Consider the following 20,318-nt stretch of genomic DNA (forward strand, 5'->3'; position numbering starts at 1 on the left):
ACAGAAAGATAGATTTTAACTTGTTTTGTTTTATCTTAACCAGTGTGTTTTTGAGTGAAGTGTTTGGGAAAAATCTCAGCTCAGTTAACAAAGGCGTTGTGCATATTCCTCTCCACGTAGAGGGAGAGGCGAACTGGGTAATACATTCATACTGGTCAGGTTTTTGACCAGGGCAGGACGGTACAGCTCTGAGGTCCTAGGCTGGGGATTTGGGGGTATTAGAGAGGGTAATAGCCTCCTATTGTTGATTCATGCAGTGGCTGGACAGAGCCGGCATGCAACTGCAGCTGGGTATGTCCCTGCCTGTGTGACTGCTGGTGGGAGTGTAGGACTAGGAGTGGTCTGCAGCTTGTCACAGCAGCACAGTGCGAGAGGAAACCCAGGCTGGTAAGTCAGAGGGCACAGTGGTACCCCAGTTCCAGTCGCACTCTCGGGGTGACTCGTCACCATGGTAAATATGGGGTACTTTGGAGTGCAGAATGTCAAGGTGATGTGTTTTATTAGATTGCTCATGATGTGGAATCACTCAGTGGGAAGATAGGCTCTTGCTGCAGTCAAATCCATGGTTGCTCCTATGAAGCCCAAGGTCCTCATAGGCGTCAGAGTAGACTTTTTGTAGTGATGGAAATTCCCAGGGAAGATGGAGTAGGAATGCTGTTGCTGACTAGCCTTCTGTGATGGACCTGTCTGTCGGAAGCCAGTTATTGAGATACAGAATGATAGTAAAACTATTTCATCTCATCCAAGCTGCTACTACCGAAAGAACATTTGTGAAGACTCTGAGTGATGCAGCTAGCGTGAATAGAAGGACTCTGAATTGGAAATGGTCCTGCCCAATGAAGAATCTAGGAAATCTTCTGTGAGAAAGGTGAATATCTGTATGAAAATGAACATCCTTCATGTTGAGGGCTGCAAACTAAGTGCCCTCTTCCAGAAAGGGGATTATTGATGCCAGTGTGACTGTGAGGAATTTCCAGATGAATACATTCAGTTGGCATAAGTCGAGAATCAGTCTCCTTCCATTGGATTTTCTTGGGACCAAGAAATATGGCGAGTAGAACCCAGTCCCTTGATACTGAGGAGGCACTGGTTCTAAAGCCTCTTTCTGAAGAAGAGAGTTTACCTCTTGACGCAGAATTTCCTCATGAGCGTGGTCCCTGAGAAGGGGCCCGAAAGGTGGTTTGTGGTGGGCAGGCAAGATAAACTCAATTGCACAGTGTTGGTGGTTATGATGTTTATTACTCACCTGTCTATAGTTATTTCTGCCCAGTTGAGAGCAAAGTAGTAAGGTGACCACCAAAAGCAGGGGGAGTAATGATGCATGGCATCAATGTCAGCATGCTGTCCTCAACCGTATCATCTAAAGAACCCTTTGGTTATTGGGTGGTGGTTGTAGAGGTAGAAGCAGCCATATATCTAGGTCTTTGAGTCCTTTGCATCTTACATGGAGGTTCATGTGACTGATGATAGAACACCTAAGGAGGTTGTCTGGGTGTATAGTGTTGCTTATGATGATTCCTCTTGGGGGCTGGGGTGTAAATGTCCAGGGAGTATAAGTTTGTTCTAGGGACTTTTAGAGTGCGCAAAGACTTCTCAGTCTTTGCATTTAAAAAGGCTAGACTCACCAAAGGAAAGGTTCTTGCTGGTATTCTGGACATCCTTGGGGAACCCTGAAGATTGCAACCATAACTCCTTAGGACTACAACTGTGTTGATGGCTCTAGAGATAGTATCAGCTGTGTCAACTGCCCCTTGAAGTGATGTTTTGGTCATCAGCCTGCCTCTGACAATGAGGGCTTGGAACTGGGCTCTGTCTTGCTAGGGAAGTTTGCCTTTAAATTCTGTATGTTTGGCATAATTAAGGAAATTATATTTTGCATCATTGCCTGGTAGTCAGCAGCTCTGAATTAGAGACTAGCTGAAGAGAATACCTTCCTACCCCAAAGGAAGAGGCATTTAGTGACCTTATTAGTTGTGGGATTATTGGAATACTGAGCCCTGGACTTCTCTGTAGCTGATTGCACAGGTGTTGGGTACTGGATGGGTAAATATGGATTTAGCCCCTTTTGCTGGTACAAAATACCATTTCTCAGCTCTCTTTGGGGTAGGGCAACAAAAGGCAGGGGTGTGCCACAGTGATCTGGTGAATTTCATGATGGCTTGGTTAACTGGAAGGGCCACCCTCGAAAGGCCAGAGGGCTGGAAGGTGTCCAGTAGGCCCTGTTGTGTGTCTTGAATCTCTCTGATGTATCTGCAGCTCAGCTGCTACCCTTTGCAACAACTCCTGGTACAATTTGTGAACATCAGGTGGACAGTGGGATGAAGGGGCAACTGGCTCATCCAGTGAGGAGGATGATATACCATACAGACCAGACTTGATGTCTTCTTCCTCCACAAATTCTGATGGAGCCAGTTGTTATTGGCCAGGAGAGGATTCCTGCACACATCCCAGGCCTCTGTTGTACGGATCCTACAAGCCCCAATAAGACAAGCAGAGATCATCCAGAGGGGGAGGAACCAATGGCATCAGGTACCAGTAGTCCCCTGGAAAACCATATTTGGAAGGAGGCGGGAGATTCCAATACCTTTTTCGATCTCTGACTAACCTTCCTCCCCTTTTGGGGGTGGGTGGAGGAGCCTCATCAGGAGCATCAGATTCACTTGACATGATAGGCACCTGTCCTACTGGCAGCATCGATGGAACCAGTGGGAGGACGTTAGTTATAGACATCATAGGGGCTGATATTCCTTCCCTCAGGGTGGTTTCCCTGGGTGCAGGAATGTCTCTACAAAGAGCTGGATCTGATAGCAAGGGAGATTGTGGGCAGGACTAAGTGAAGATACCTTCCAGCGAGGTGAAGTTTTCAGTCCTCCTTGGTACCTGGGGGGCTCCTGAGGAAGGTAACAGTGGATCAAAGTCATCCATAGGTCTAATGTTTGGGGGATCCTGCATGGAGAACATTGGAGCTGTAGGATGGGATCCCAGCATTGAAAGCCCAGACAGACGCATTGAGTTCCACTCCTCAAGTTTGTAGGATGGATCCAAAGCCAGAACCAATAACATCAGATCCTTCTCCTTCCATGCCTTTCGTTCTTGGACAGAAGATTTAGGGCTCACTGACTTTGACTGAGATGGAGAGGGGTCCTCTCTGAGACATATCTGGACAGAAATATGACTATGTTCATGACCTGTAGTCTCTTGGGAGAGTTTGTTAGGCTTAAGAGTTTTTGCCTCAACTCTGGAGCTTGCGCTCAGAGGGGTACTGCTCATTATTTGAGGTTGTTGTATGGGGTGGAGATGGGGTGTCTCCCTGGCCTGAATCTGAATGGGGTTTCAGAGCCTGCTCTATGAGGTGCTTCCACAGATGGAGCTCTCATCCGTCCTGAGTTCAGGGAGGGAAAGAATGGCAGATACTGCACTTTGTGGCAATATCCCAGCGCCAGTGGTCATCTCTGATGGAGAAGGAATGGGAACAGGGGAGACAGTTCTTGAACCCTGGAACTCTTGGCGTAATCCTCCTTCAGAAGGAGAAGCATCCCAAAGTGGGGAGTAACTAAAAACTAACTGTAAACTATAAAATATTAAAATACTAACTACTAAACTGTTTACAAATTGTATTTTGTTTCACAAAAAAAGGAAGACTGAAATGGACATGGGATTTCAACTCAGGTCTTATGGCAGTAATGAGGAACTGGAGAGATGTTAATTCGCACTGCCCCTTCATGTCCTCAATTTGGAGCACAAGGAGATCTATTGTGCATGTGTAGATACTGCTCACTCGAATTTCTGGACTCAGATTCATAGATACCCATGTGTGGAATACACATAGGGACCATCACTTGAAGAAGAACTGTCTTTTATTTTATTTACTTTGTGGTCCGAGTCTATTATAGCAATAGATGAGTGCACATCAGTTTGAATTTTTTTCTTAGTAGTTAAGACAAGAAACATGCAACTTGGATAACTGAACACCTCAAAAAATAACTCATGCAAATGGACTTAGAGAAAGACAGTATATACTTTCAGAACCTCTTTTAGGCTAGAGAGAGAAACAAAGTCACTCAACTATCAACTCAGCTATAAGGGACTCCAGCTAATATGTAACGAAATACTTTTTGAAAGAAATCACTTTGCTATAAAGTCAAAAATCAGTTAAGCAAAACATTAAACAGAAACAGAAATAGCAAATATAAACAACCCACTGGTTGAGGGCAAAAAGTATATATTGTCAATACTGTTGAACACTTTAGAAAAACAGATATTAATAGAATGGACCTTTTGAACAACCATACTCATCTGTAATCAAGATAACTTTCATATTAGACAGCAGAAAGAAGAAATTAAAGAGGTAACATTAATAAAAATAATCATTGCTTAGAATTACACATTCTGTCAAATTCCACAGAACATTTATACTGTGCATAAAGTTTTTGCCAATGAAGAATAAAGCCCAAATATCATCACCTATAATGAATCACCGATCATAATAGAAGCAGCACTGATGAGTGACTGGAAAACTTAAGAAAACAGCAGCTTTCAAGAGACACTGGCAGGTTAATAAAACCCAGTTTTTTAAGAGTAAATTTACCTATGTGGCTAACATTACCAATTAGTTAACTTTTCTTCATCCTTGCTGTTTCTATTTTGTGTTACTCTGTTTCTACAATACACAGACTAGTCAGTTTCGCTTTTGTTAATAGTTTCTTATCAATTTCACTTTCATTTTCTCAAGAGTGCATCAATATCAGGGTTGCAAACACAGAGAATACTTGTTTGCTTAAAATATTTTCTATTAATGATATTTCTATTAGTAAAATTTTGTTTTGTACCAAAATTGACTTGGCAGTGTCCATTTAAAAGGATGCAGAGCTCCCAAACTCATTTACCTGTTGACCCATTCCCCTACCGTCTGTCCAAACTCTATAACAACAGTTACTAAAATATCTTTCAGGAATTTATACTTGGCAAACAGACAACAGGTGGTGAGCCGTGACTAAAACTCACAGTACAAAGGTATGCCTGTCTGTTTTCTTCTTCAGCTTTATCTAATTTCCTGTATGTTTCATCTATCTGTTCTATTGTACCCTATGTCTTAATCCCAAAAATCACTGTGTTTGGGACAGTCCTGTGTCTGCTTGGAGCCTTAGTAATTTTGTTGGGTGGGGGTCTGGCCATATGAAATAAATTTCAGGATCGAAGCCCTGAATAGTAATCACTTTGGGAAAGGGACTATCTTTTTAACACTACTTTGTTCAGTGCCTAGCACAATGGGGCCCTAAATCCCTGTGTGGGCCTTAAGGTTCTACTGTAATAAAAACAACAATACTTAAACTCAGTCTAGTCTTTAAAATGTATCATGCAATTAGAATGACACAGTCCAGGGGTTTCATTTAACAACATTAATTCTGGTGCTAAATACCAGTAATCTATTGTATAGCCTTTGAAGACAACTCAAAATAAGCAGCCCTATTTCACAAAACTACTAAGTAAAAGCTCGAAGAGAAGTAGAAATGAACGCTAACTTACCCTCACTTTCATTTAAAATATTTATATATCACACTTTTAAAAAAACAAGTATTCCATATTTAAGCGTGCAATGACACATTGAATTTATCAGCTTACATTGTTAGTACAAAACTTACTAAGTGCTTGTCTACAGAAGAAAGCTGCACCAGTTTAACCAAATGTGATATTTTAAACTGATTTAGTTAAACTAGTACAAAAGATCAAGTGGACCCTCTTACTTCAGTTTAAACCAGGCTGATCTTGATTCGGTTTAAGTCAATTAGTCACTCTTATATCAAAATAAGAATGTTCACAAAGGGTTTGCACCAGTTCAACTAAATCTATTAGTAACAATCTATTTAAGTAAAAATGGTGCAACTTTGTGTTGACAAGGCCTAAGTACACTCAGTTATATAAACAGAAAAATTCTCAGCAACTCATCTGAGCAGATAAAATAAGACCACCTGATCAGCTCCAACTGCAATCCATGTTTATGTATCACGTGAATATCTGGAAAAAAATACCCAGACAAACCCAAACTTAAAGGTAGTAACAAGGATTCAAAATAAAGAAGGAACTTATAACACTTACGGTAACTACTTTCACTATCGCTGGCATTAGAAGTTACATGTTCTGAAATTGCAACAGAATGGAAAAATAATGAAAACACACTAAATGATGGGGGTTCAAAAGAAAAACTGACAAACATAATCAAGATGAAAGACAATACTGACACTGATCAAGGATATGAGACCCATAGATAATGCATATAAAAGTCTTAAGGTATTTCTGATAGCTCTAATCATTTAGCTCAATATTACACAAAAAGAACTGTAGTAATAAAAAGGAAACCATTAAACATTGTTCACATAAAAGTAAGACTATGAAAAAAATATAAATCCATGTTTCATGCCCAGTCCTGCAATCCTTGTGCATTTACCTCATGAGGAATTTTTGCTGTGCAAAAGCTGAAGGACCCTATCTTTAAGGTATGTTATTGTCCAAGCTTGTTACTAATGTAGGATGCACTCTAGAGACATGTCACTAATCTGCACGGAGAGTCTAGCAGCAGAAAATAATGGAGTATACACTGAATATAGCAATTAGTTCAGTAGTACTTTATTTTTTATGCTATGTTAATTAACCATTTATAATTTATCTGAGGTGCACTGCAGAATTAAGATCTACTTTGTTTTCTGTTTTGCTTTGAAGAACGTAACAGTCTTGTGCTGAGTATCAATGTGGAACTCACGCTTTTCACATAATAACCAACCCATTTTATGGGTTGTTTATCTTAATAAAAATGTGTTGTGTGGTTTATCTTAATTAAAAATGACTGATTTACCAGATGTGAAAGTTTCTATGCTATATGTTGTTTAAAAGTGAAATATACTTTGCTTTCCATTTTAGAGACTTAAGCACAGCAACAGTTTATTAACACAGGTGAAGGATGTACTGAAATATTAAACTGACATTTAACTTAGATGAATATTTACCTTTATTTTGTCGACAACTTTTGCAATTACTTATAATGATCACAATATTAAAATGCTTGCCATTTAGAGAATGCATAAAGGGTATATAAATCAGCTTTTGATACACTTTCAGATCAAAACAGAAGATGGAAGTTTACATGGGTAGGCTTTTTCTGTGTTCTCTTTATGTCTTAAAGAATAATATACATGTTTTAATAAGAATTTTCTCATTCCCTTCCCAGCTCAGCTTCTCATCCTACAGTGAATTACTAAGCCTGTACTTGCAAGCTTGTTGTCATGGAGAGTATTTGTGATCTCACAAATGCAGCATGGCTCCTTCACTCCAAGATCATAAAGAAAGTGGATTATGAAGGAGGGAATCCATGGTTGAAATATAAATAAGCTTTCAGTGATTTAGCAAATATAATAAAAGTTATGCACAGCATGACAGATAACCTGATTAATGTTTTCAATAGAGCATCTGACCTAGAGGATTGAGTGATAGCATAGTGTTTTGCAAACGTATGCTCTGAGGCCCATATCTATCACAGGAATATTGTTCAGGAAGGCTATAAATGTAGCAATGGCATGTGCAGAGTGGGATCAGATCCCTGGTAGGTGTTCCTTGTTATGCAGTTGACAGCAGAGTTGGATACAAATAGAGGTCCATTTAGATAGTCTCTGGGTTGATATTGCACATCCCTTGGAGCATTCTGTTGTGGAAATAAATAGTCTTGAAGATTTCCAGAAGGGTTTGGTTCTTCCTAAGTAAAATGCTAAGTCTCGTCTGACATCGAGTCTATGTAGGATGACCTCTTGTGAGGTCCCATGTGGTTTTGGGTAAAACAAGGGAAGGTGTATGGGTTGGCTTAAACAGAAAGATGTTGATACCTTAGGCAAAAAATTTGGATGTGGTCGCAGCGTGACCTTATCTTTAGTGAACACAGAGTAAGGGGGTTCTGCTATCAGTGCACAATTGCGCTGGTGAAGTACCAGGTTCAAGTCCCATGGGGTTGTAGGTTGTTGGACTTCTCAGTACATGTTTTGTACACCAGTAAGGAAGCGTCTGTGATTGGATGAGCAAAGACTGATGTTCCCTCCACCTTGTGGTGAAAACAAATGAGAAGTCCTTGTGGCACCTTAGACTAACAAACTTATTTGGGCATAAGCTTTCGTGGGCTACAGCCCACTTCATCAGATGCATGGAGTGGAAAATACAGTAGCAGGTATATTTATACATAGTACATGAAAAGATGGGCGTTGCCTTACCAGGTGCAGGGTCAGTCTAACGAGACAATTCAATTAATAGTAGAATACCAAGGGAGGAAAAATTACCACTACAAAAATGATGAGGGTGGCCCATTTCTAATAGTTGACAAGAAGGTGTGAGTAACAGTAGGGGGAAATTAGTATTGGGAAAATAGGTTTTGTAATGACTCATCCACTCCCAGTCTTTATTCAGGCCTAATTTGATGGTGTCCTGTTTGCAAATTAATTCCAGTTCTGCAGTTTCACGTTGGAGTCTGTTTTTGAAGTTTTTTTGTTGAAGAATTGCCACTTTTAAGTCTCTTATTGAGTGACCAGGGAGGTTGAAGTGATCTCCTACTGGTTTTTGAATGTAATTCCTGATGTTAGATTTGTGTCAATTTATTCTTTTGCGTAGAGAGCGGTGGATCATCTGCTATTTAAGAATATGTTTCACTCATTCTGTACATGCTAATTTGTCGTGTTGGAACCACGTAGGAGCCATGGGATGATTTAGTTGGGGATCGGTCCTGCTTTGAGCAGGGGGTTGGACTAGATGATCTCCTGAGGTCCCTTCCAACCCTGATATTCTATGATTCTATGCTTTGAGGTGAAGTTTCTCTGGATTTGGGTGGAGAGTCCGATCTCCGTTCTGTGAGAGGAGATCCACCAGCAGGGGAAGAGCTCATAGAGCACATACTTCCAGGTGCAACAGGAACCTAGTTCGTAAGGGAACCTAGTTTGTCTTGGCCACGTTGGAACAATCAGTATGACATGGGCCTTGTAGTTCCTTATCTTGTGAATGAATCATAGAATATCAGGGTTGGAAGGGACCTCAGGAGGTCATCTAGTCCAACCCCCTGCTCAAAAGCAGGACCCATACCCAATTAAATCATCCCAGCCAGGGCTTTGTCAAGCCTGACCTTAAAAACCTCTAAGGAAGGAGATTCTACCACCTCCCTAGGCAACGCATTCCAGTGTTTCACCACCCTCCTAGTGAAAATTTTTTTCCTAATATCCAACCTGAACCTCCCCCACTGCAACTTGAGACCATTACTCCTTGTCCTGTCCTCTTCCACCACTGAGAATAGTCTAGAACCATCCTCTCTGGAACTACCTCTCAGGTAGTTGAAAGCAGCTATCAAATCCCCCCTCATTCTTCTCTTCTGCAGACTAAACAATCCCAGTTCCCTCAGCCTCTCCTCATAACTCATGTGTTCCAGACCCCTAATAATTTTTGTTGCCCTTCGCTGGACTCTCTCCAATTTATCCACATCCTTCTTGTAGTGTGGGGCCCAAAACTGGACACAGTACTCCAGATGAGGCCTCACCAATGTCAAATAGAGGGGGACGATCACATCCCTCGATCTGCTCGCTATGCCCCTACTTATACATCCCAAAATGCCATTGGCCTTCTTGGCAACAAGGGCACACTGATGGCTCATATCCAGCTTCTCGTCCACTGTCACCCCTAGGTCCTTTTCTGCAGAACTGCTGCCTAGCCATTCGGTCCCTAGTCTGTAGCTGTGCACTGGATTCTTCCGTCCTAAGTGCAGGACTCTGCACTTATCCTTATTGAACCTCATCAGATTTCTTTTGGCCCAATCCTCCAATTTGTCTAGGTCCCTCTGTATCCTATCCCTGCCCTCCAGTGTATCTACCATTCCTCCCAGTTTAGTATCATCCGCAAATTTGCTGAGTGTGCAATCCACACCATCCTCCAGAGCATTTATGAAGATATTGAACAAAACCAGCCCCAGGACCGACCCCTGGGGCACTCCACTTGACACCGGCTGCCAACTAGAGATGGAGCCATTGATCAGTACCCGTTGAGCCTGACAATCTAGCCAACTTTCTACCCACCTTATGGTGCATTCATCCAGCCCATACTTCCTTAACTTGCTGACAAGAATACTGTGGGAGACCGTGTCAAAAGCTTTGCTAAAGTCAAGATACAATACATCCACTGCTTTCCCTTCATCCACAGAACCAGTAATCTCATCATAGAAGGCGATTAGATTAGTCAGGCATGACCTTCCCTTGGTGAATCCATGCTGACTGTTCCTGATCACTTTCCTCTCATGTAAGTGCTTCAGGATTGATTCCTTGAGGACCTGCTCCATGATTTTTCCGGGAACTGAAGTGAGGCTGACTGGCCTGTAGTTCCCAGGATCCTCCTTCTTCCCTTTTTTAAAGATTGGCACTACATTAGCCTTTTTCCAGTCATCCGGGACTTCCCCCATTCGCCACGAGTTTTCAAAGATAATGGCCAATGGCTCTGCAATCACAGCCGCCAGTTCCTTTAGCACTCTCGGATGCAACTCATCCGGCCCCATGGACTTGTGCACGTCCAGTTTTTCTAAATAGTCCCTAACCACCTCTTTCTCCACAGAGGGCTGGCCATCTATTCCCCATGTTGTGATGCCCAGCACAGCAGTCTGGGAGCTGACCTTGTTCGTGAAGACAGAGGCAAAAAAAGCATTGAGTACATTAGCTTTTTCCACATCCTCCGTCACTAGGTTGCCTCCCTCATTCATTAAGGGGCCCACACTTTCCTTGGCTTTCTTCTTGTTGCCAACATACCTGAAGAAACCCTTCTTGTTACTCTTAACATCTCTCGCTAGCTGCAGCTCCAGGTGCGATTTGGCCCTCCTACATTCCTACGTGCCCGAGCAATATTTTTATACTCTTCCCTGGTCATATGTCCAACCTTCCACTTCTTGTAAGCTTCTTTTTTATGTTTAAGATCCGCTAGGATTTCACCGTTAAGCCAAGCTGGTCGCTTGCCATATTTACTATTCTTTCGACACATCGGGATGGTTTGTCCCTGTAACCTCAACAGGGATTCCTTGAAATACAGCCAGCTCTCCTGGACTCCTTTCCCCTTCATGTTAGTCCCCCAGGGGATCCTGGCCATCCGTTCCCTGAGGGAGTCGAAGTCTGCTTTCCTGAAGTCCAGGGTCCGTATGCTGCTGCTTACCTTTCTTCCCTGTGTCAGGATCCTGAACTCAACCAACTCATGGTCACTGCCTCCCAGATTCCCATCCACTTTTGCTTCCCCTACTAATTCTTCCCGGTTTGTGAGCAGCAGGTCAAGAAAAGCTCCCCCCCTAGTTGGCTCCTTTAGCACTTGCACCAGGAAATTGTCCCCTACGCTTTCCAAAAACTTCCTGGATTGTCTATGCACCGCTGTACTGCTCTCCCAGCAGATATCAGGAAAATTAAAGTCACCCATGAGAACCAGGGCATGCGATCTAGTAGCTTCTGCGAGCTGCCGGAAGAAAGCCTCATCCACCTCATCCCCCTGGTCCGGTGGTCTATAGCAGACTCCCACCACTACATCACTGCTGTTGCTCACACTTCTAAACTTAATCCAGAGACACTCAGGTTTTTCTGCAGTATCGTACCAGAGCTCTGAGCAGTCAGACTGCTCCCTTAAATACAGTGCTACTCCCCCACCCCACAATGACTTGTGAGATTAGAGTTATCGGTGGGAATGCATACATGAGTGATGTGTCCCATGAGATAAGGAAGGCATCCCCTAGTGACTTGGGTGCTAGTCCTGCCCTGGAGTAGAAAAGTGGGCATTTGTGGTTTGTTGCTGATGCAAACTGGTCTACAGATGGATAGCCCCATTATTGGAATGTCGATTTGAGGACACTGTCATGTATTTCCCATTCTTGTTCCTTGGAGAAGTGTCTGCTTAACATGTCTGCTGTCATATTCTGACACCCCGGAAGCTAAGATGGTTATGTAGTAGTGAAAGTTCCACAATTTCAGGGCCTTGGTGCAGAGTGAATGGGAGCGAGCTCCACCTTGGCGATTGATATAGAACATGCATGCTATGTTGTGGGTCAGTATGCAGATCGATTCATTCTGTATGATTGGGAGGAAGTGCCTGCACACACTGCATGCCACTCAGAGCTCCAGAAGATTGATGTGGAGCTGAGTTTCCATCGCTGACCACTTTCCTTGTATGGTGTGCTTGTTTAAGAGAGCACCCCAGCCTATCAACGACACGTCGGTCGTGATGATTAGTGACAGAGGATCCAGTTGGAAAGGGATCCTTGTGCAGATGTTTTCTGGTTTTGTCCACCACTTTAGTGACACAATGACCTTTGAGGATACTGTCACTCTTTTGTTTAGACAATGTTTACTGGGAGTGTACACAGTGCTCAGCCAGCTATGTAGGCAATGCATATGTAATATCATGTGTCTGACTACGAACATCGTAGCTGCCATATGACCTAATAGTTGTAGGTAGGTTCTGGCAGATATTTGAGGGCTGCTGGTGACTGTTGCAACAGTGCCCTCTCCTATGTGGAATCAAGATAGGACCTGATGAATTCCAGTTGTTACACCGGGATTAGTGTAGTTTTCTGTATATTTATCTGCAACCCTAGTGTCTGGAACAGTTCAATGATTGTCTGCACCATGTGTGTCGCTTCTTCCTGAGTTGTACCTTTCAGTAGACAATTGTCTAGGTATGGGAAGATCATCACTCCTCTCCTTCATAAGTGGGCCACCATTACTGTGAGGGTTTTTGAAAAAAACTGGAAGGGCAGTGGAAAGGCGAAAAGGTACTATTCTGTATTAGTAATGGTTGAGCCCTACCGCAAATCTTAAAAATTGCCTGTAATATGAAAATAAGCGTTTTGGAGGTCGAGGGCTGAAAACCAGTCCTGCTTATCTAGCGCTGGAATAATTGTGGCCAGTGTGACAATTTTGAATCTCTCTGATTCTGCACAAATTTGTTGAGTTTCCAAAGATCTAAGAGGGCCTCCATCTGTCATTTTTCTTTTTGATGAGAAAATAATGGGAGTAAAAACCCTTCCCTTTTTATTGAGTTGGAACTTGCTCCACAGCACCCAATTGTAGGACATGGTTCATTTCCTGTTGTAAAAGGTGCTCGTGAGAAGGGTCCCTGAAGAGGGACGGAGAAGGTGATAGGGTAGGGGGTAAGGAGAGGAAGGAGATGGTACAACTCTATTTTATAATCTCCAGTACCCATTGGTTCATTGTTATTGGTGCCCAAGCATGGTACAACAGGTGCAGGTGGTGGCCAAAAGGTTTGGTAGGAGTATTTGACAGCACAGTATTGTGGGGGATGTCATTCAGACCCTCACCGAAGACTTTAAAACTGTGGCTTGGTAGTAGATGGTTGTGAGGACAAGGACTGAGTTTGAGGGGCCCTACGTCTTTGTGAGCGTTGTTTATTTCTATTCTGGTCAAATTACTGTTGTTGTGGGCAATGGAAAGAGGTGTCTCTGCCCTTTTGATATGGTGTGTACCAGCGTTGCTTATCAGGTCACTTATTAGGCCTGAAGTGTGCAGGGTGGCCTGAGAATCCTGTACAATGTGAAGGACATCGTCCATTTTTGCAGAGAAGAGCTTCTCCTGATTGAAAGGGAGATCCTCCACCTTGAGTTGGAGCTCTTTTGGAATATTGGATGACTGTAACCATGAGTCCCTCCGCATTACGATAGCTGTGGCCGTCATTCTTGCAGCAGTGTCTGCTATACCCATCGAGACCTGTAAAGCAGTACGGGCAATTAATTGTCCCTTGTTCATGATGGCAGCGAACTGGGGGCGTTTTCCTTTGATAGAATCTCAAGGAATTCTTGTAGTTTACTGTAGTTGTCAAAGTCGTACCTTGCAAGAAGGGCTGAGAAATTGGTGACCCAGAATTGGAGTGTTGTCGATGAGTACATGAACCAAAAAGGTCTAAGCATTTGTGTTTTGTCTTGGTGAGTGGACCAGAATTCGGGTTGTTTGCTGTGATGGTTGGCAGCTTCCACCACCAGAGAGCTAGGGTGAAGAGAAAGTCCATCTCTGTAGCTGGTACAAAGTAGTTCCTGTCAGCTCTTTCCCTTGTAGGTGGTATGGTTGTGGGGGTCTGCCTAATATTTTTCTGCTGGCTAGATTATGGTATCATTGATGGGGAGTGCAATTTTGGATGAAGAGGAAGTTACTCAACTTGTGCAGTAACTATGTTTTTTTGAGATGGGTGTCCCTATGGGTGGCTCCACAGTAGGTGTCTGTGTGCCCCGGCACCTCTAATTGGAGACTTTTGATAGCAGTGTCCCATTGAGCCCACACATGTGCTCTCCCACCCTCATGGTCTGCCTCGAGGCTATTTAGCACTGCACAGGCGAACCCCCCTCACTTCCTTCTCTACCACAGAGCCCTATAGAGAACTTCGAAGTAGAGGGGAGGAGGGCGGGTTGTGGAGCACCCATAGGGACACACATCTCGAAGAACCGTCGTTATTGTACAAGGTGAGTAACTTCCTCTTCTTCTTCAAGTAGTGTCCCTGTGGGTGCTCCACAGTAGGTGACTCCTGAGCAGTACCCACCACTGAAGGCTGGGACTTAGGAGAGGAGTCTTTTACTACAGAAAGTACTGTGGAGTCAAAGATGGTGTCAGCAGCCAAATCTTCAGTGATCACATAATGTTCTGTGAAAGTATGGTCAGAGGCCCAAGTCGTTGCTCTATAGATTGCTGAGGTAGGAGTATCCCTACAGAATGTGATTGAGGTAGAAACTGATCTCGTGGAGTGCGTATGGACTCTGGACAGAAGCAAGTTGCGTCCTTGATAAGTGATTAATGCAACTAGAGACCCATGTGGATAGTCTCTGAGCCGATATCACAGAGCTTTTGGATCTTTTTGTGGACGAAAGGAAGAGTTTAGGGGATTTCCTGAAGTCCTTAGTCCCGTCCAAGTAGAATGTTAATGTCCTTCTAATATCTAGCATATGCACAATTGTCTCCCAGTTGCTACAATGTGGTTTTGGGAAAAAACAGGGAGATAGATCTGTTAATATGGAAAGTGCAGAGAAAGTAGGGAGAAACTTGGGATATGGCCTTAGAGTTACTTTGTCTGGGGAAAAAAAAAAAGGCTGTGAATGAAAAGGCCTGGGTAGAGACAGTCGAATCATTGAAGTCAACAAATGGCTACGCAGGTGGTGTCGGAGAGAAGGCTTTGGATTCTTTGACCATGGGATGGTGTTCCAAGAAGGAGGAGTGCTAGGCAGAGATGGGTTCCACCTAATGAAGAGAGGGAAGAGCATCTTCACAAGCAGGCTGGCTAACTTAGTGAGGAGAGCTTTAAACTAGGTTCACCAGGGGAAGGAGACCAAAGCCCTGAGGTAAGTGGGGAAGTGGGATACCGGGAGGAAGCACGAGCAGGAGCGCGCGAGAGGGCAGGGGTCCTGCCTCATACTGAGAAAGAGGGACAATCAGCAAGTTATCTCAAGTGCCTATACACAAATGCAAGAAGCTTGGGAAACAAGCAGGGAGAACTGGAAGTCCTGGCACAGTCAAGGAATTATGATGTGATTGGAATAACAGAGACTTGGTGGGATAACTCACATGACTGAAGTACTGTCATGGATGGATATAAACTCTTCAGGAAGGACAGGCAGGGCAGAAAAGGTGGGGGAGTTGCACTGTATGTAAGGGAGCAGTATGACTGCTCAGAGCTCAAGTATGAAACTGCAGAAAAACCTGAGTGTCTCCGGATTAAGTTTAGAAGCGTGAGCAACAAGGGTAATGTTGTGGTGGGAGTCTGTTATAGACCACCAGACCAGGGGGATGAGGTGGATGAGGCTTTCTCCCGGCAACTCATGGAAGTTACTAGATCGCAGGCCCTGGTTCTCATGGGAGACTTCAGTCACCCTGACATCTGCTGGGAGAGCAATACAGCGGTGCACAGACAATCCAGGAAGCTTTTGGAAAGGGTAGGAGACAATTTCCTGGTGCAAGTGCTGGAGGAACCAACTAGGGGCAGAGCTCTTCTTGACCTGCTGCTCATAAACTGGGAAGAATTAGTAGGGGAAGCAAAAGTGGATGGGAACCTGGGAGGCAGTGACCATAAGATGGTCGAGTTCAGGATCCTGACACAAGGAGGAAAGGAAAGCAGCAAAATACGGACCCTGGACTTCAGAAAAGCAGACTTTCACTCCCGCAGGGAACTGATGGGCAAGACCCCCTGGGAGAATAACATGAGCGGGAAAGGAGTCCAGGAGAGCTGGCTGTATTTTAAAGAATCCTTATTGAGGTTACAGGGACAAACCATCCCGATGTGTGGAAAGAATAGTAAATATGGCAGGCGACCAGCTTGGCTTCACAGTGAAATCCTTGCTGATCTTAAACACAAAAAAGAAGCTTGCAAGAAGTGGAAGATTGGACAAATGACCAGGGAAGAGTATAAAAATATTGCTCGGGGATGCAGGAGTGAAATCAGGAAGGCCAAATCACACCTGGAGTTGCAGCTAGCAAGAGATGTTAAGAGTAACAAGAAGGGTTTCTTCAGGTATGTTGGCAACTACAAGAAAGTCAAGGAAAGTGTGGGCCCCTTATTGAATGAGGGAGGCAACCTAGTGACAGAGGATGTGGAAAAAACTAATGTACTCAATGCTTTTTTTGCCTCTGTCTTCACGAACAAGGTCAGCTCCCAGACTACTGCACTGGGCAGCACAGCATGGGGAGGAGATGACCAGCCCTCTGTGGCAAAAGAAGTGGTTCAGGACTATTTAGAAAAGCTGGACGAGCACAAGTCCATGAGGCCGGATGCGCTGCATCCGAGAGTGCTAAAGGAGTTGGTGGATTTGATTGCAGAGCCATTGGCCATTATCTTTGAAAACTCATGGCGATCCGGGGAAGTCCCGGATGACTGGAAAAAGGTTAATGTAGTGCCCATTTTTAAAAAAGGGAAGAAGGAGGATCCTGGGAACTACAGGCCAGTCAGCCTCACCTCAGTCCCTGGAAAAATCATGGAGCAGGTCCTCAAGGAATCAATTCTGAAGCACTTAGAGGAGAGGAAAGTGATCAGGAACAGTCAGTATGGATTCACCAAGGGCAAGTCGTGCCTGACTAATCTAATTGCCTTCTATGACGAGATAACTGGCTCTGTGGATGAGGGGAAAGTGGTGGACGTGTTCTTCCTTGACTTTACCAGCTGAGCGGCGGCGAACCAGCTGAGCAGCGGGGGACAGCACAGCAGCACACAGCAGGAGTTTGCCTGGGATTGGTGAGTATCCGAGTGCCTGTTTGCTGAGTAAGTATCCGAGCGTGTGTTTGCTGGGAGGGCAGCGTGAGAGCCTGAGCGAGTGTCTGATTGGCTGGTAGCCTGCAGGGGGCGGGCAGTGGGGCGGTCTGTTTGTTTGTTTCTTTCAGGGGAGCCTGGCTGTTTAAAAATAGCCAGAGCTTCGCGAAGCAGCTGAGCGGCGGCGAAGCAGCTGAGCAGCGGGGGACAGCAGAGCAGCACACAGCAGGAGTTTGCCTGGGAGTTCGCCTGGAGTGAGCCCAGTGAGGCTTACATCTTGCCAACTTCTCTGAGGAAGCTCATAGTAAGAAGGTGATATGGAAGGGAGGGGATCAGCTATTGTGACCTGCACTGGATGTGCCATGTTTGTCTTTCTTCCACAGGACAGAAGCGACTTTGTGTGTACAAAGTGCAAGCTGGTCTCCATACTGGAAGAGAAGATTGAAGGTCTGGAGCAACAGATAATGACCCTGCATTGCATATGAGAAACGGAGGATTTTCTGGACAAAAGTCAGGATATGCTTCTACGGGCACAAAGCTCTAAAGATTTAGAGCAGATTGCACAGCGGAGCCAAGAGGCCAGTGAAGAAGCTTGGCAACATGTGACCTCCAGAAGAAGAAGGGAGAATGTCCGGGTTCCAGCAACACAGACACAGGTAACTAACCGCTTTCATGTTCTCTCCACAGGTACTGTTGCGGAGAGTGGACCAGATGATATGTCTGGGGGGAGAAAGCAGAAGGAGACTCCGCTGGTTGGAAGGCATGAGATGCGCTGTCCTGAGATGGGGGGTTCCACGACCACCACTCCCAAGAGAAGGAGGCGGGTGGTGGTGGTCGGGGACTCTCTACTCCGGAGGACTGAATCATCTATCTGCCGCCCTGACCAGGAAAACCGAGAAGTCTGCTGCTTGCTGGGGTCTAAGATTCGCGATGTGACGGAGAGACTGCCGAGACTCATCAAGCCCTCGGATCGCTACTCCTTCCTGCTTCTCCACATGGGCACCAATGATACTGCCAAGAATGACCTTGAGTGGATCACTGCGGCCTATGTGGCTCTGAGAAGAAGGATAAAGGAGTTTGAGGCACAGGTGGTGTTCTCGTCCATCCTCCCCGTGGAAGGAAAAGGCCTGGGTAGGGACCGTCGAATAGTGGAAGTCAACGAATGGCTACGCAGGTGGTGTCGGAGAGAAGACTTTGGATTCTTTGACCATGGGATGGTGTTCCATGAAGGAGGAGTGCTGGGCAGAGACGGGCTCCATCTTACGAAGAGAGGGAAGAGCATCTTTGCGAGCAGGCTGGCTAACCTAGTGAGGAGGGCTTTAAACTAGGTTCACCGGGGGAAGGAGACCAAAGCCCTGAGGTAAGTGGGAAAGTGGGATACCGGAAGGAAGCACAGGCAGGAATGTCTGTGAGGGGAGGGCTCCTGCCTCATACTGAGAATGAGGGGCGATCAGCAGGTTATCTCAAGTGCTTATATACGAATGCACAAAGCCTTGGAAACAAGCAGGGAGAACTGGAGGTCCTGGTGACGTCAAGGAATTATGACGTGATTGGAATAACAGAGACTTGGTGGGATAACTCACATGACTGGAGTACTGTCATGGATGGTTATAAACTGTTCAGGAAGGACAGGCAGGGCAGAAAAGGTGGGGGAGCAGCACTGTATGTAAGGGAGCAGTATGACTGCTCAGAGCTCCGGTACGATACTGCAGAAAAACCTGAGTGTCTCTGGATTAAGTTTAGAAGTGTGAGCAACAGGAGTGATGTAGTGGTGGGAGTCTGCTATAGACCACCGGACCAGGGGGATGAGGTGGAGGAGGCTTTCTTCTGGCAGCTCGCGGAAGCTACTAGATCGCATGCTCTGGTTCTCATGGGTGACTTTAATTTTCCTGATATCTGCTGGGAGAGAAATACAGAGCTGGCTGTATTTTAAAGAATCCTTATTGAGGTTACAAGGACAAACCATCCCGATGTGTCGAAAGAATAGTAAGTATGGCAGGCGACCAGCTTGGCTTAACGGTGAAATCCTAGCAGATCTTAAGCATAAAAAGAAGCTTACAAGAAGTGGAAGGTTGGACATATGACCAGGGAAGAGTATAAAAATATTGCCCGGGCATGTAGGAATGAAATTAGGAGGGCCAAATCGCACCTGGAACTGCAGCTAGCGAGAGATGTTAAGAGTAACAAGAAGGGTTTCTTCAGGTATGTTGGCAACAAGAAGAAAGCCAAGGAAAGTGTGGGCCCCTTAATGAATGAGGGAGGCAACCTAGTGACGGAGGATGTGGAAAAAGCTAATGTACTCAATGCTTTTTTTGCCTCTGTCTTCACGAACAAGGTCAGCTCCCAGACTGCTGTGCTGGGCATCACAACATGGGGAATAGATGGCCAGCCCTCTGTGGAGAAAGAGGTGGTTAGGGACTATTTAGAAAAACTGGACGTGCACAAGTCCATGGGGCCGGATGAGTTGCATCCGAGAGTGCTAAAGGAACTGGCGGCTGTGATTGCAGAGCCATTGGCCATTATCTTTGAAAACTCGTGGCGAACGGGGGAAGTCCCGGATGACTGGAAAAAGGCTAATGTAGTGCCAATCTTTAAAAAAGGGAAGAAGGAGGATCCTGGGAACTACAGGCCAGTCAGCCTCACTTCAGTCCCCGGAAAAATCATGGAGCAGGTCCTCAAAGAATCAATCCTGAAGCACTTACATGAGAGGAAAGTGATCAGGAACAGTCAACATGGATTCACCAAGGGAAGGTCATGCCTGACTAATCTAATAACCTTCTATGATGAGATTACTGGTTCTGTGGATGAAGGGAAAGCAGTGGATGTATTGTATCTTGACTTTAGCAAAGCTTTTGACACGGTCTCCCACAGTATTCTTGTCAGCAAGTTAAGGAAGTATGGGCTGGATGAATGCACTATAAGGTGGGTAGAAAGTTGGCTAGATTGTCGGGCTCAACGGGTAGTGATCAATGGCTCCATGTCTAGTTGGCAGCCGGTATCAAATCCTGGGGCCGGTTTTGTTCAATATCTTCATAAATGCTCTGGAG

The 20,318-nt window shown here is 44.9% G+C and overlaps 1 protein-coding gene across 42 annotated transcripts in view; it reads right to left on the reverse strand.

Annotated features, from left to right (window-relative positions):
• Positions 1–20,318, reverse strand: part of DLG1 (discs large MAGUK scaffold protein 1) — a 441,560-nt gene that overhangs the window by 27,298 nt on the left and 393,944 nt on the right. For 22 of the 42 annotated variants that reach the window (XM_073358919.2, XM_073358923.2, XM_073358918.2 and 19 more), the window contains 2 exons: positions 6,097–6,138; positions 4,276–4,311 (listed from right to left, as the gene is read on the reverse strand). The exons of 1 other annotated variant lie outside the window; for it this stretch is intronic. In XM_073358919.2, coding sequence (XP_073215020.1) covers positions 4,276–4,311; positions 6,097–6,138 — 78 coding nt within the window. The remainder of the gene's footprint in view (positions 1–4,275; positions 4,312–6,096; positions 6,139–20,318) is intronic. 19 more of the 42 variants (XM_073358922.2, XM_073358921.2, XM_073358930.2 and 16 more) reach the window with 4 other exon arrangements.

Source organism: Lepidochelys kempii, chromosome 9 (assembly GCF_965140285.1).
Source record: "Lepidochelys kempii isolate rLepKem1 chromosome 9, rLepKem1.hap1, whole genome shotgun sequence".
Lineage (NCBI taxonomy): Eukaryota > Metazoa > Chordata > Testudines > Cheloniidae > Lepidochelys > Lepidochelys kempii.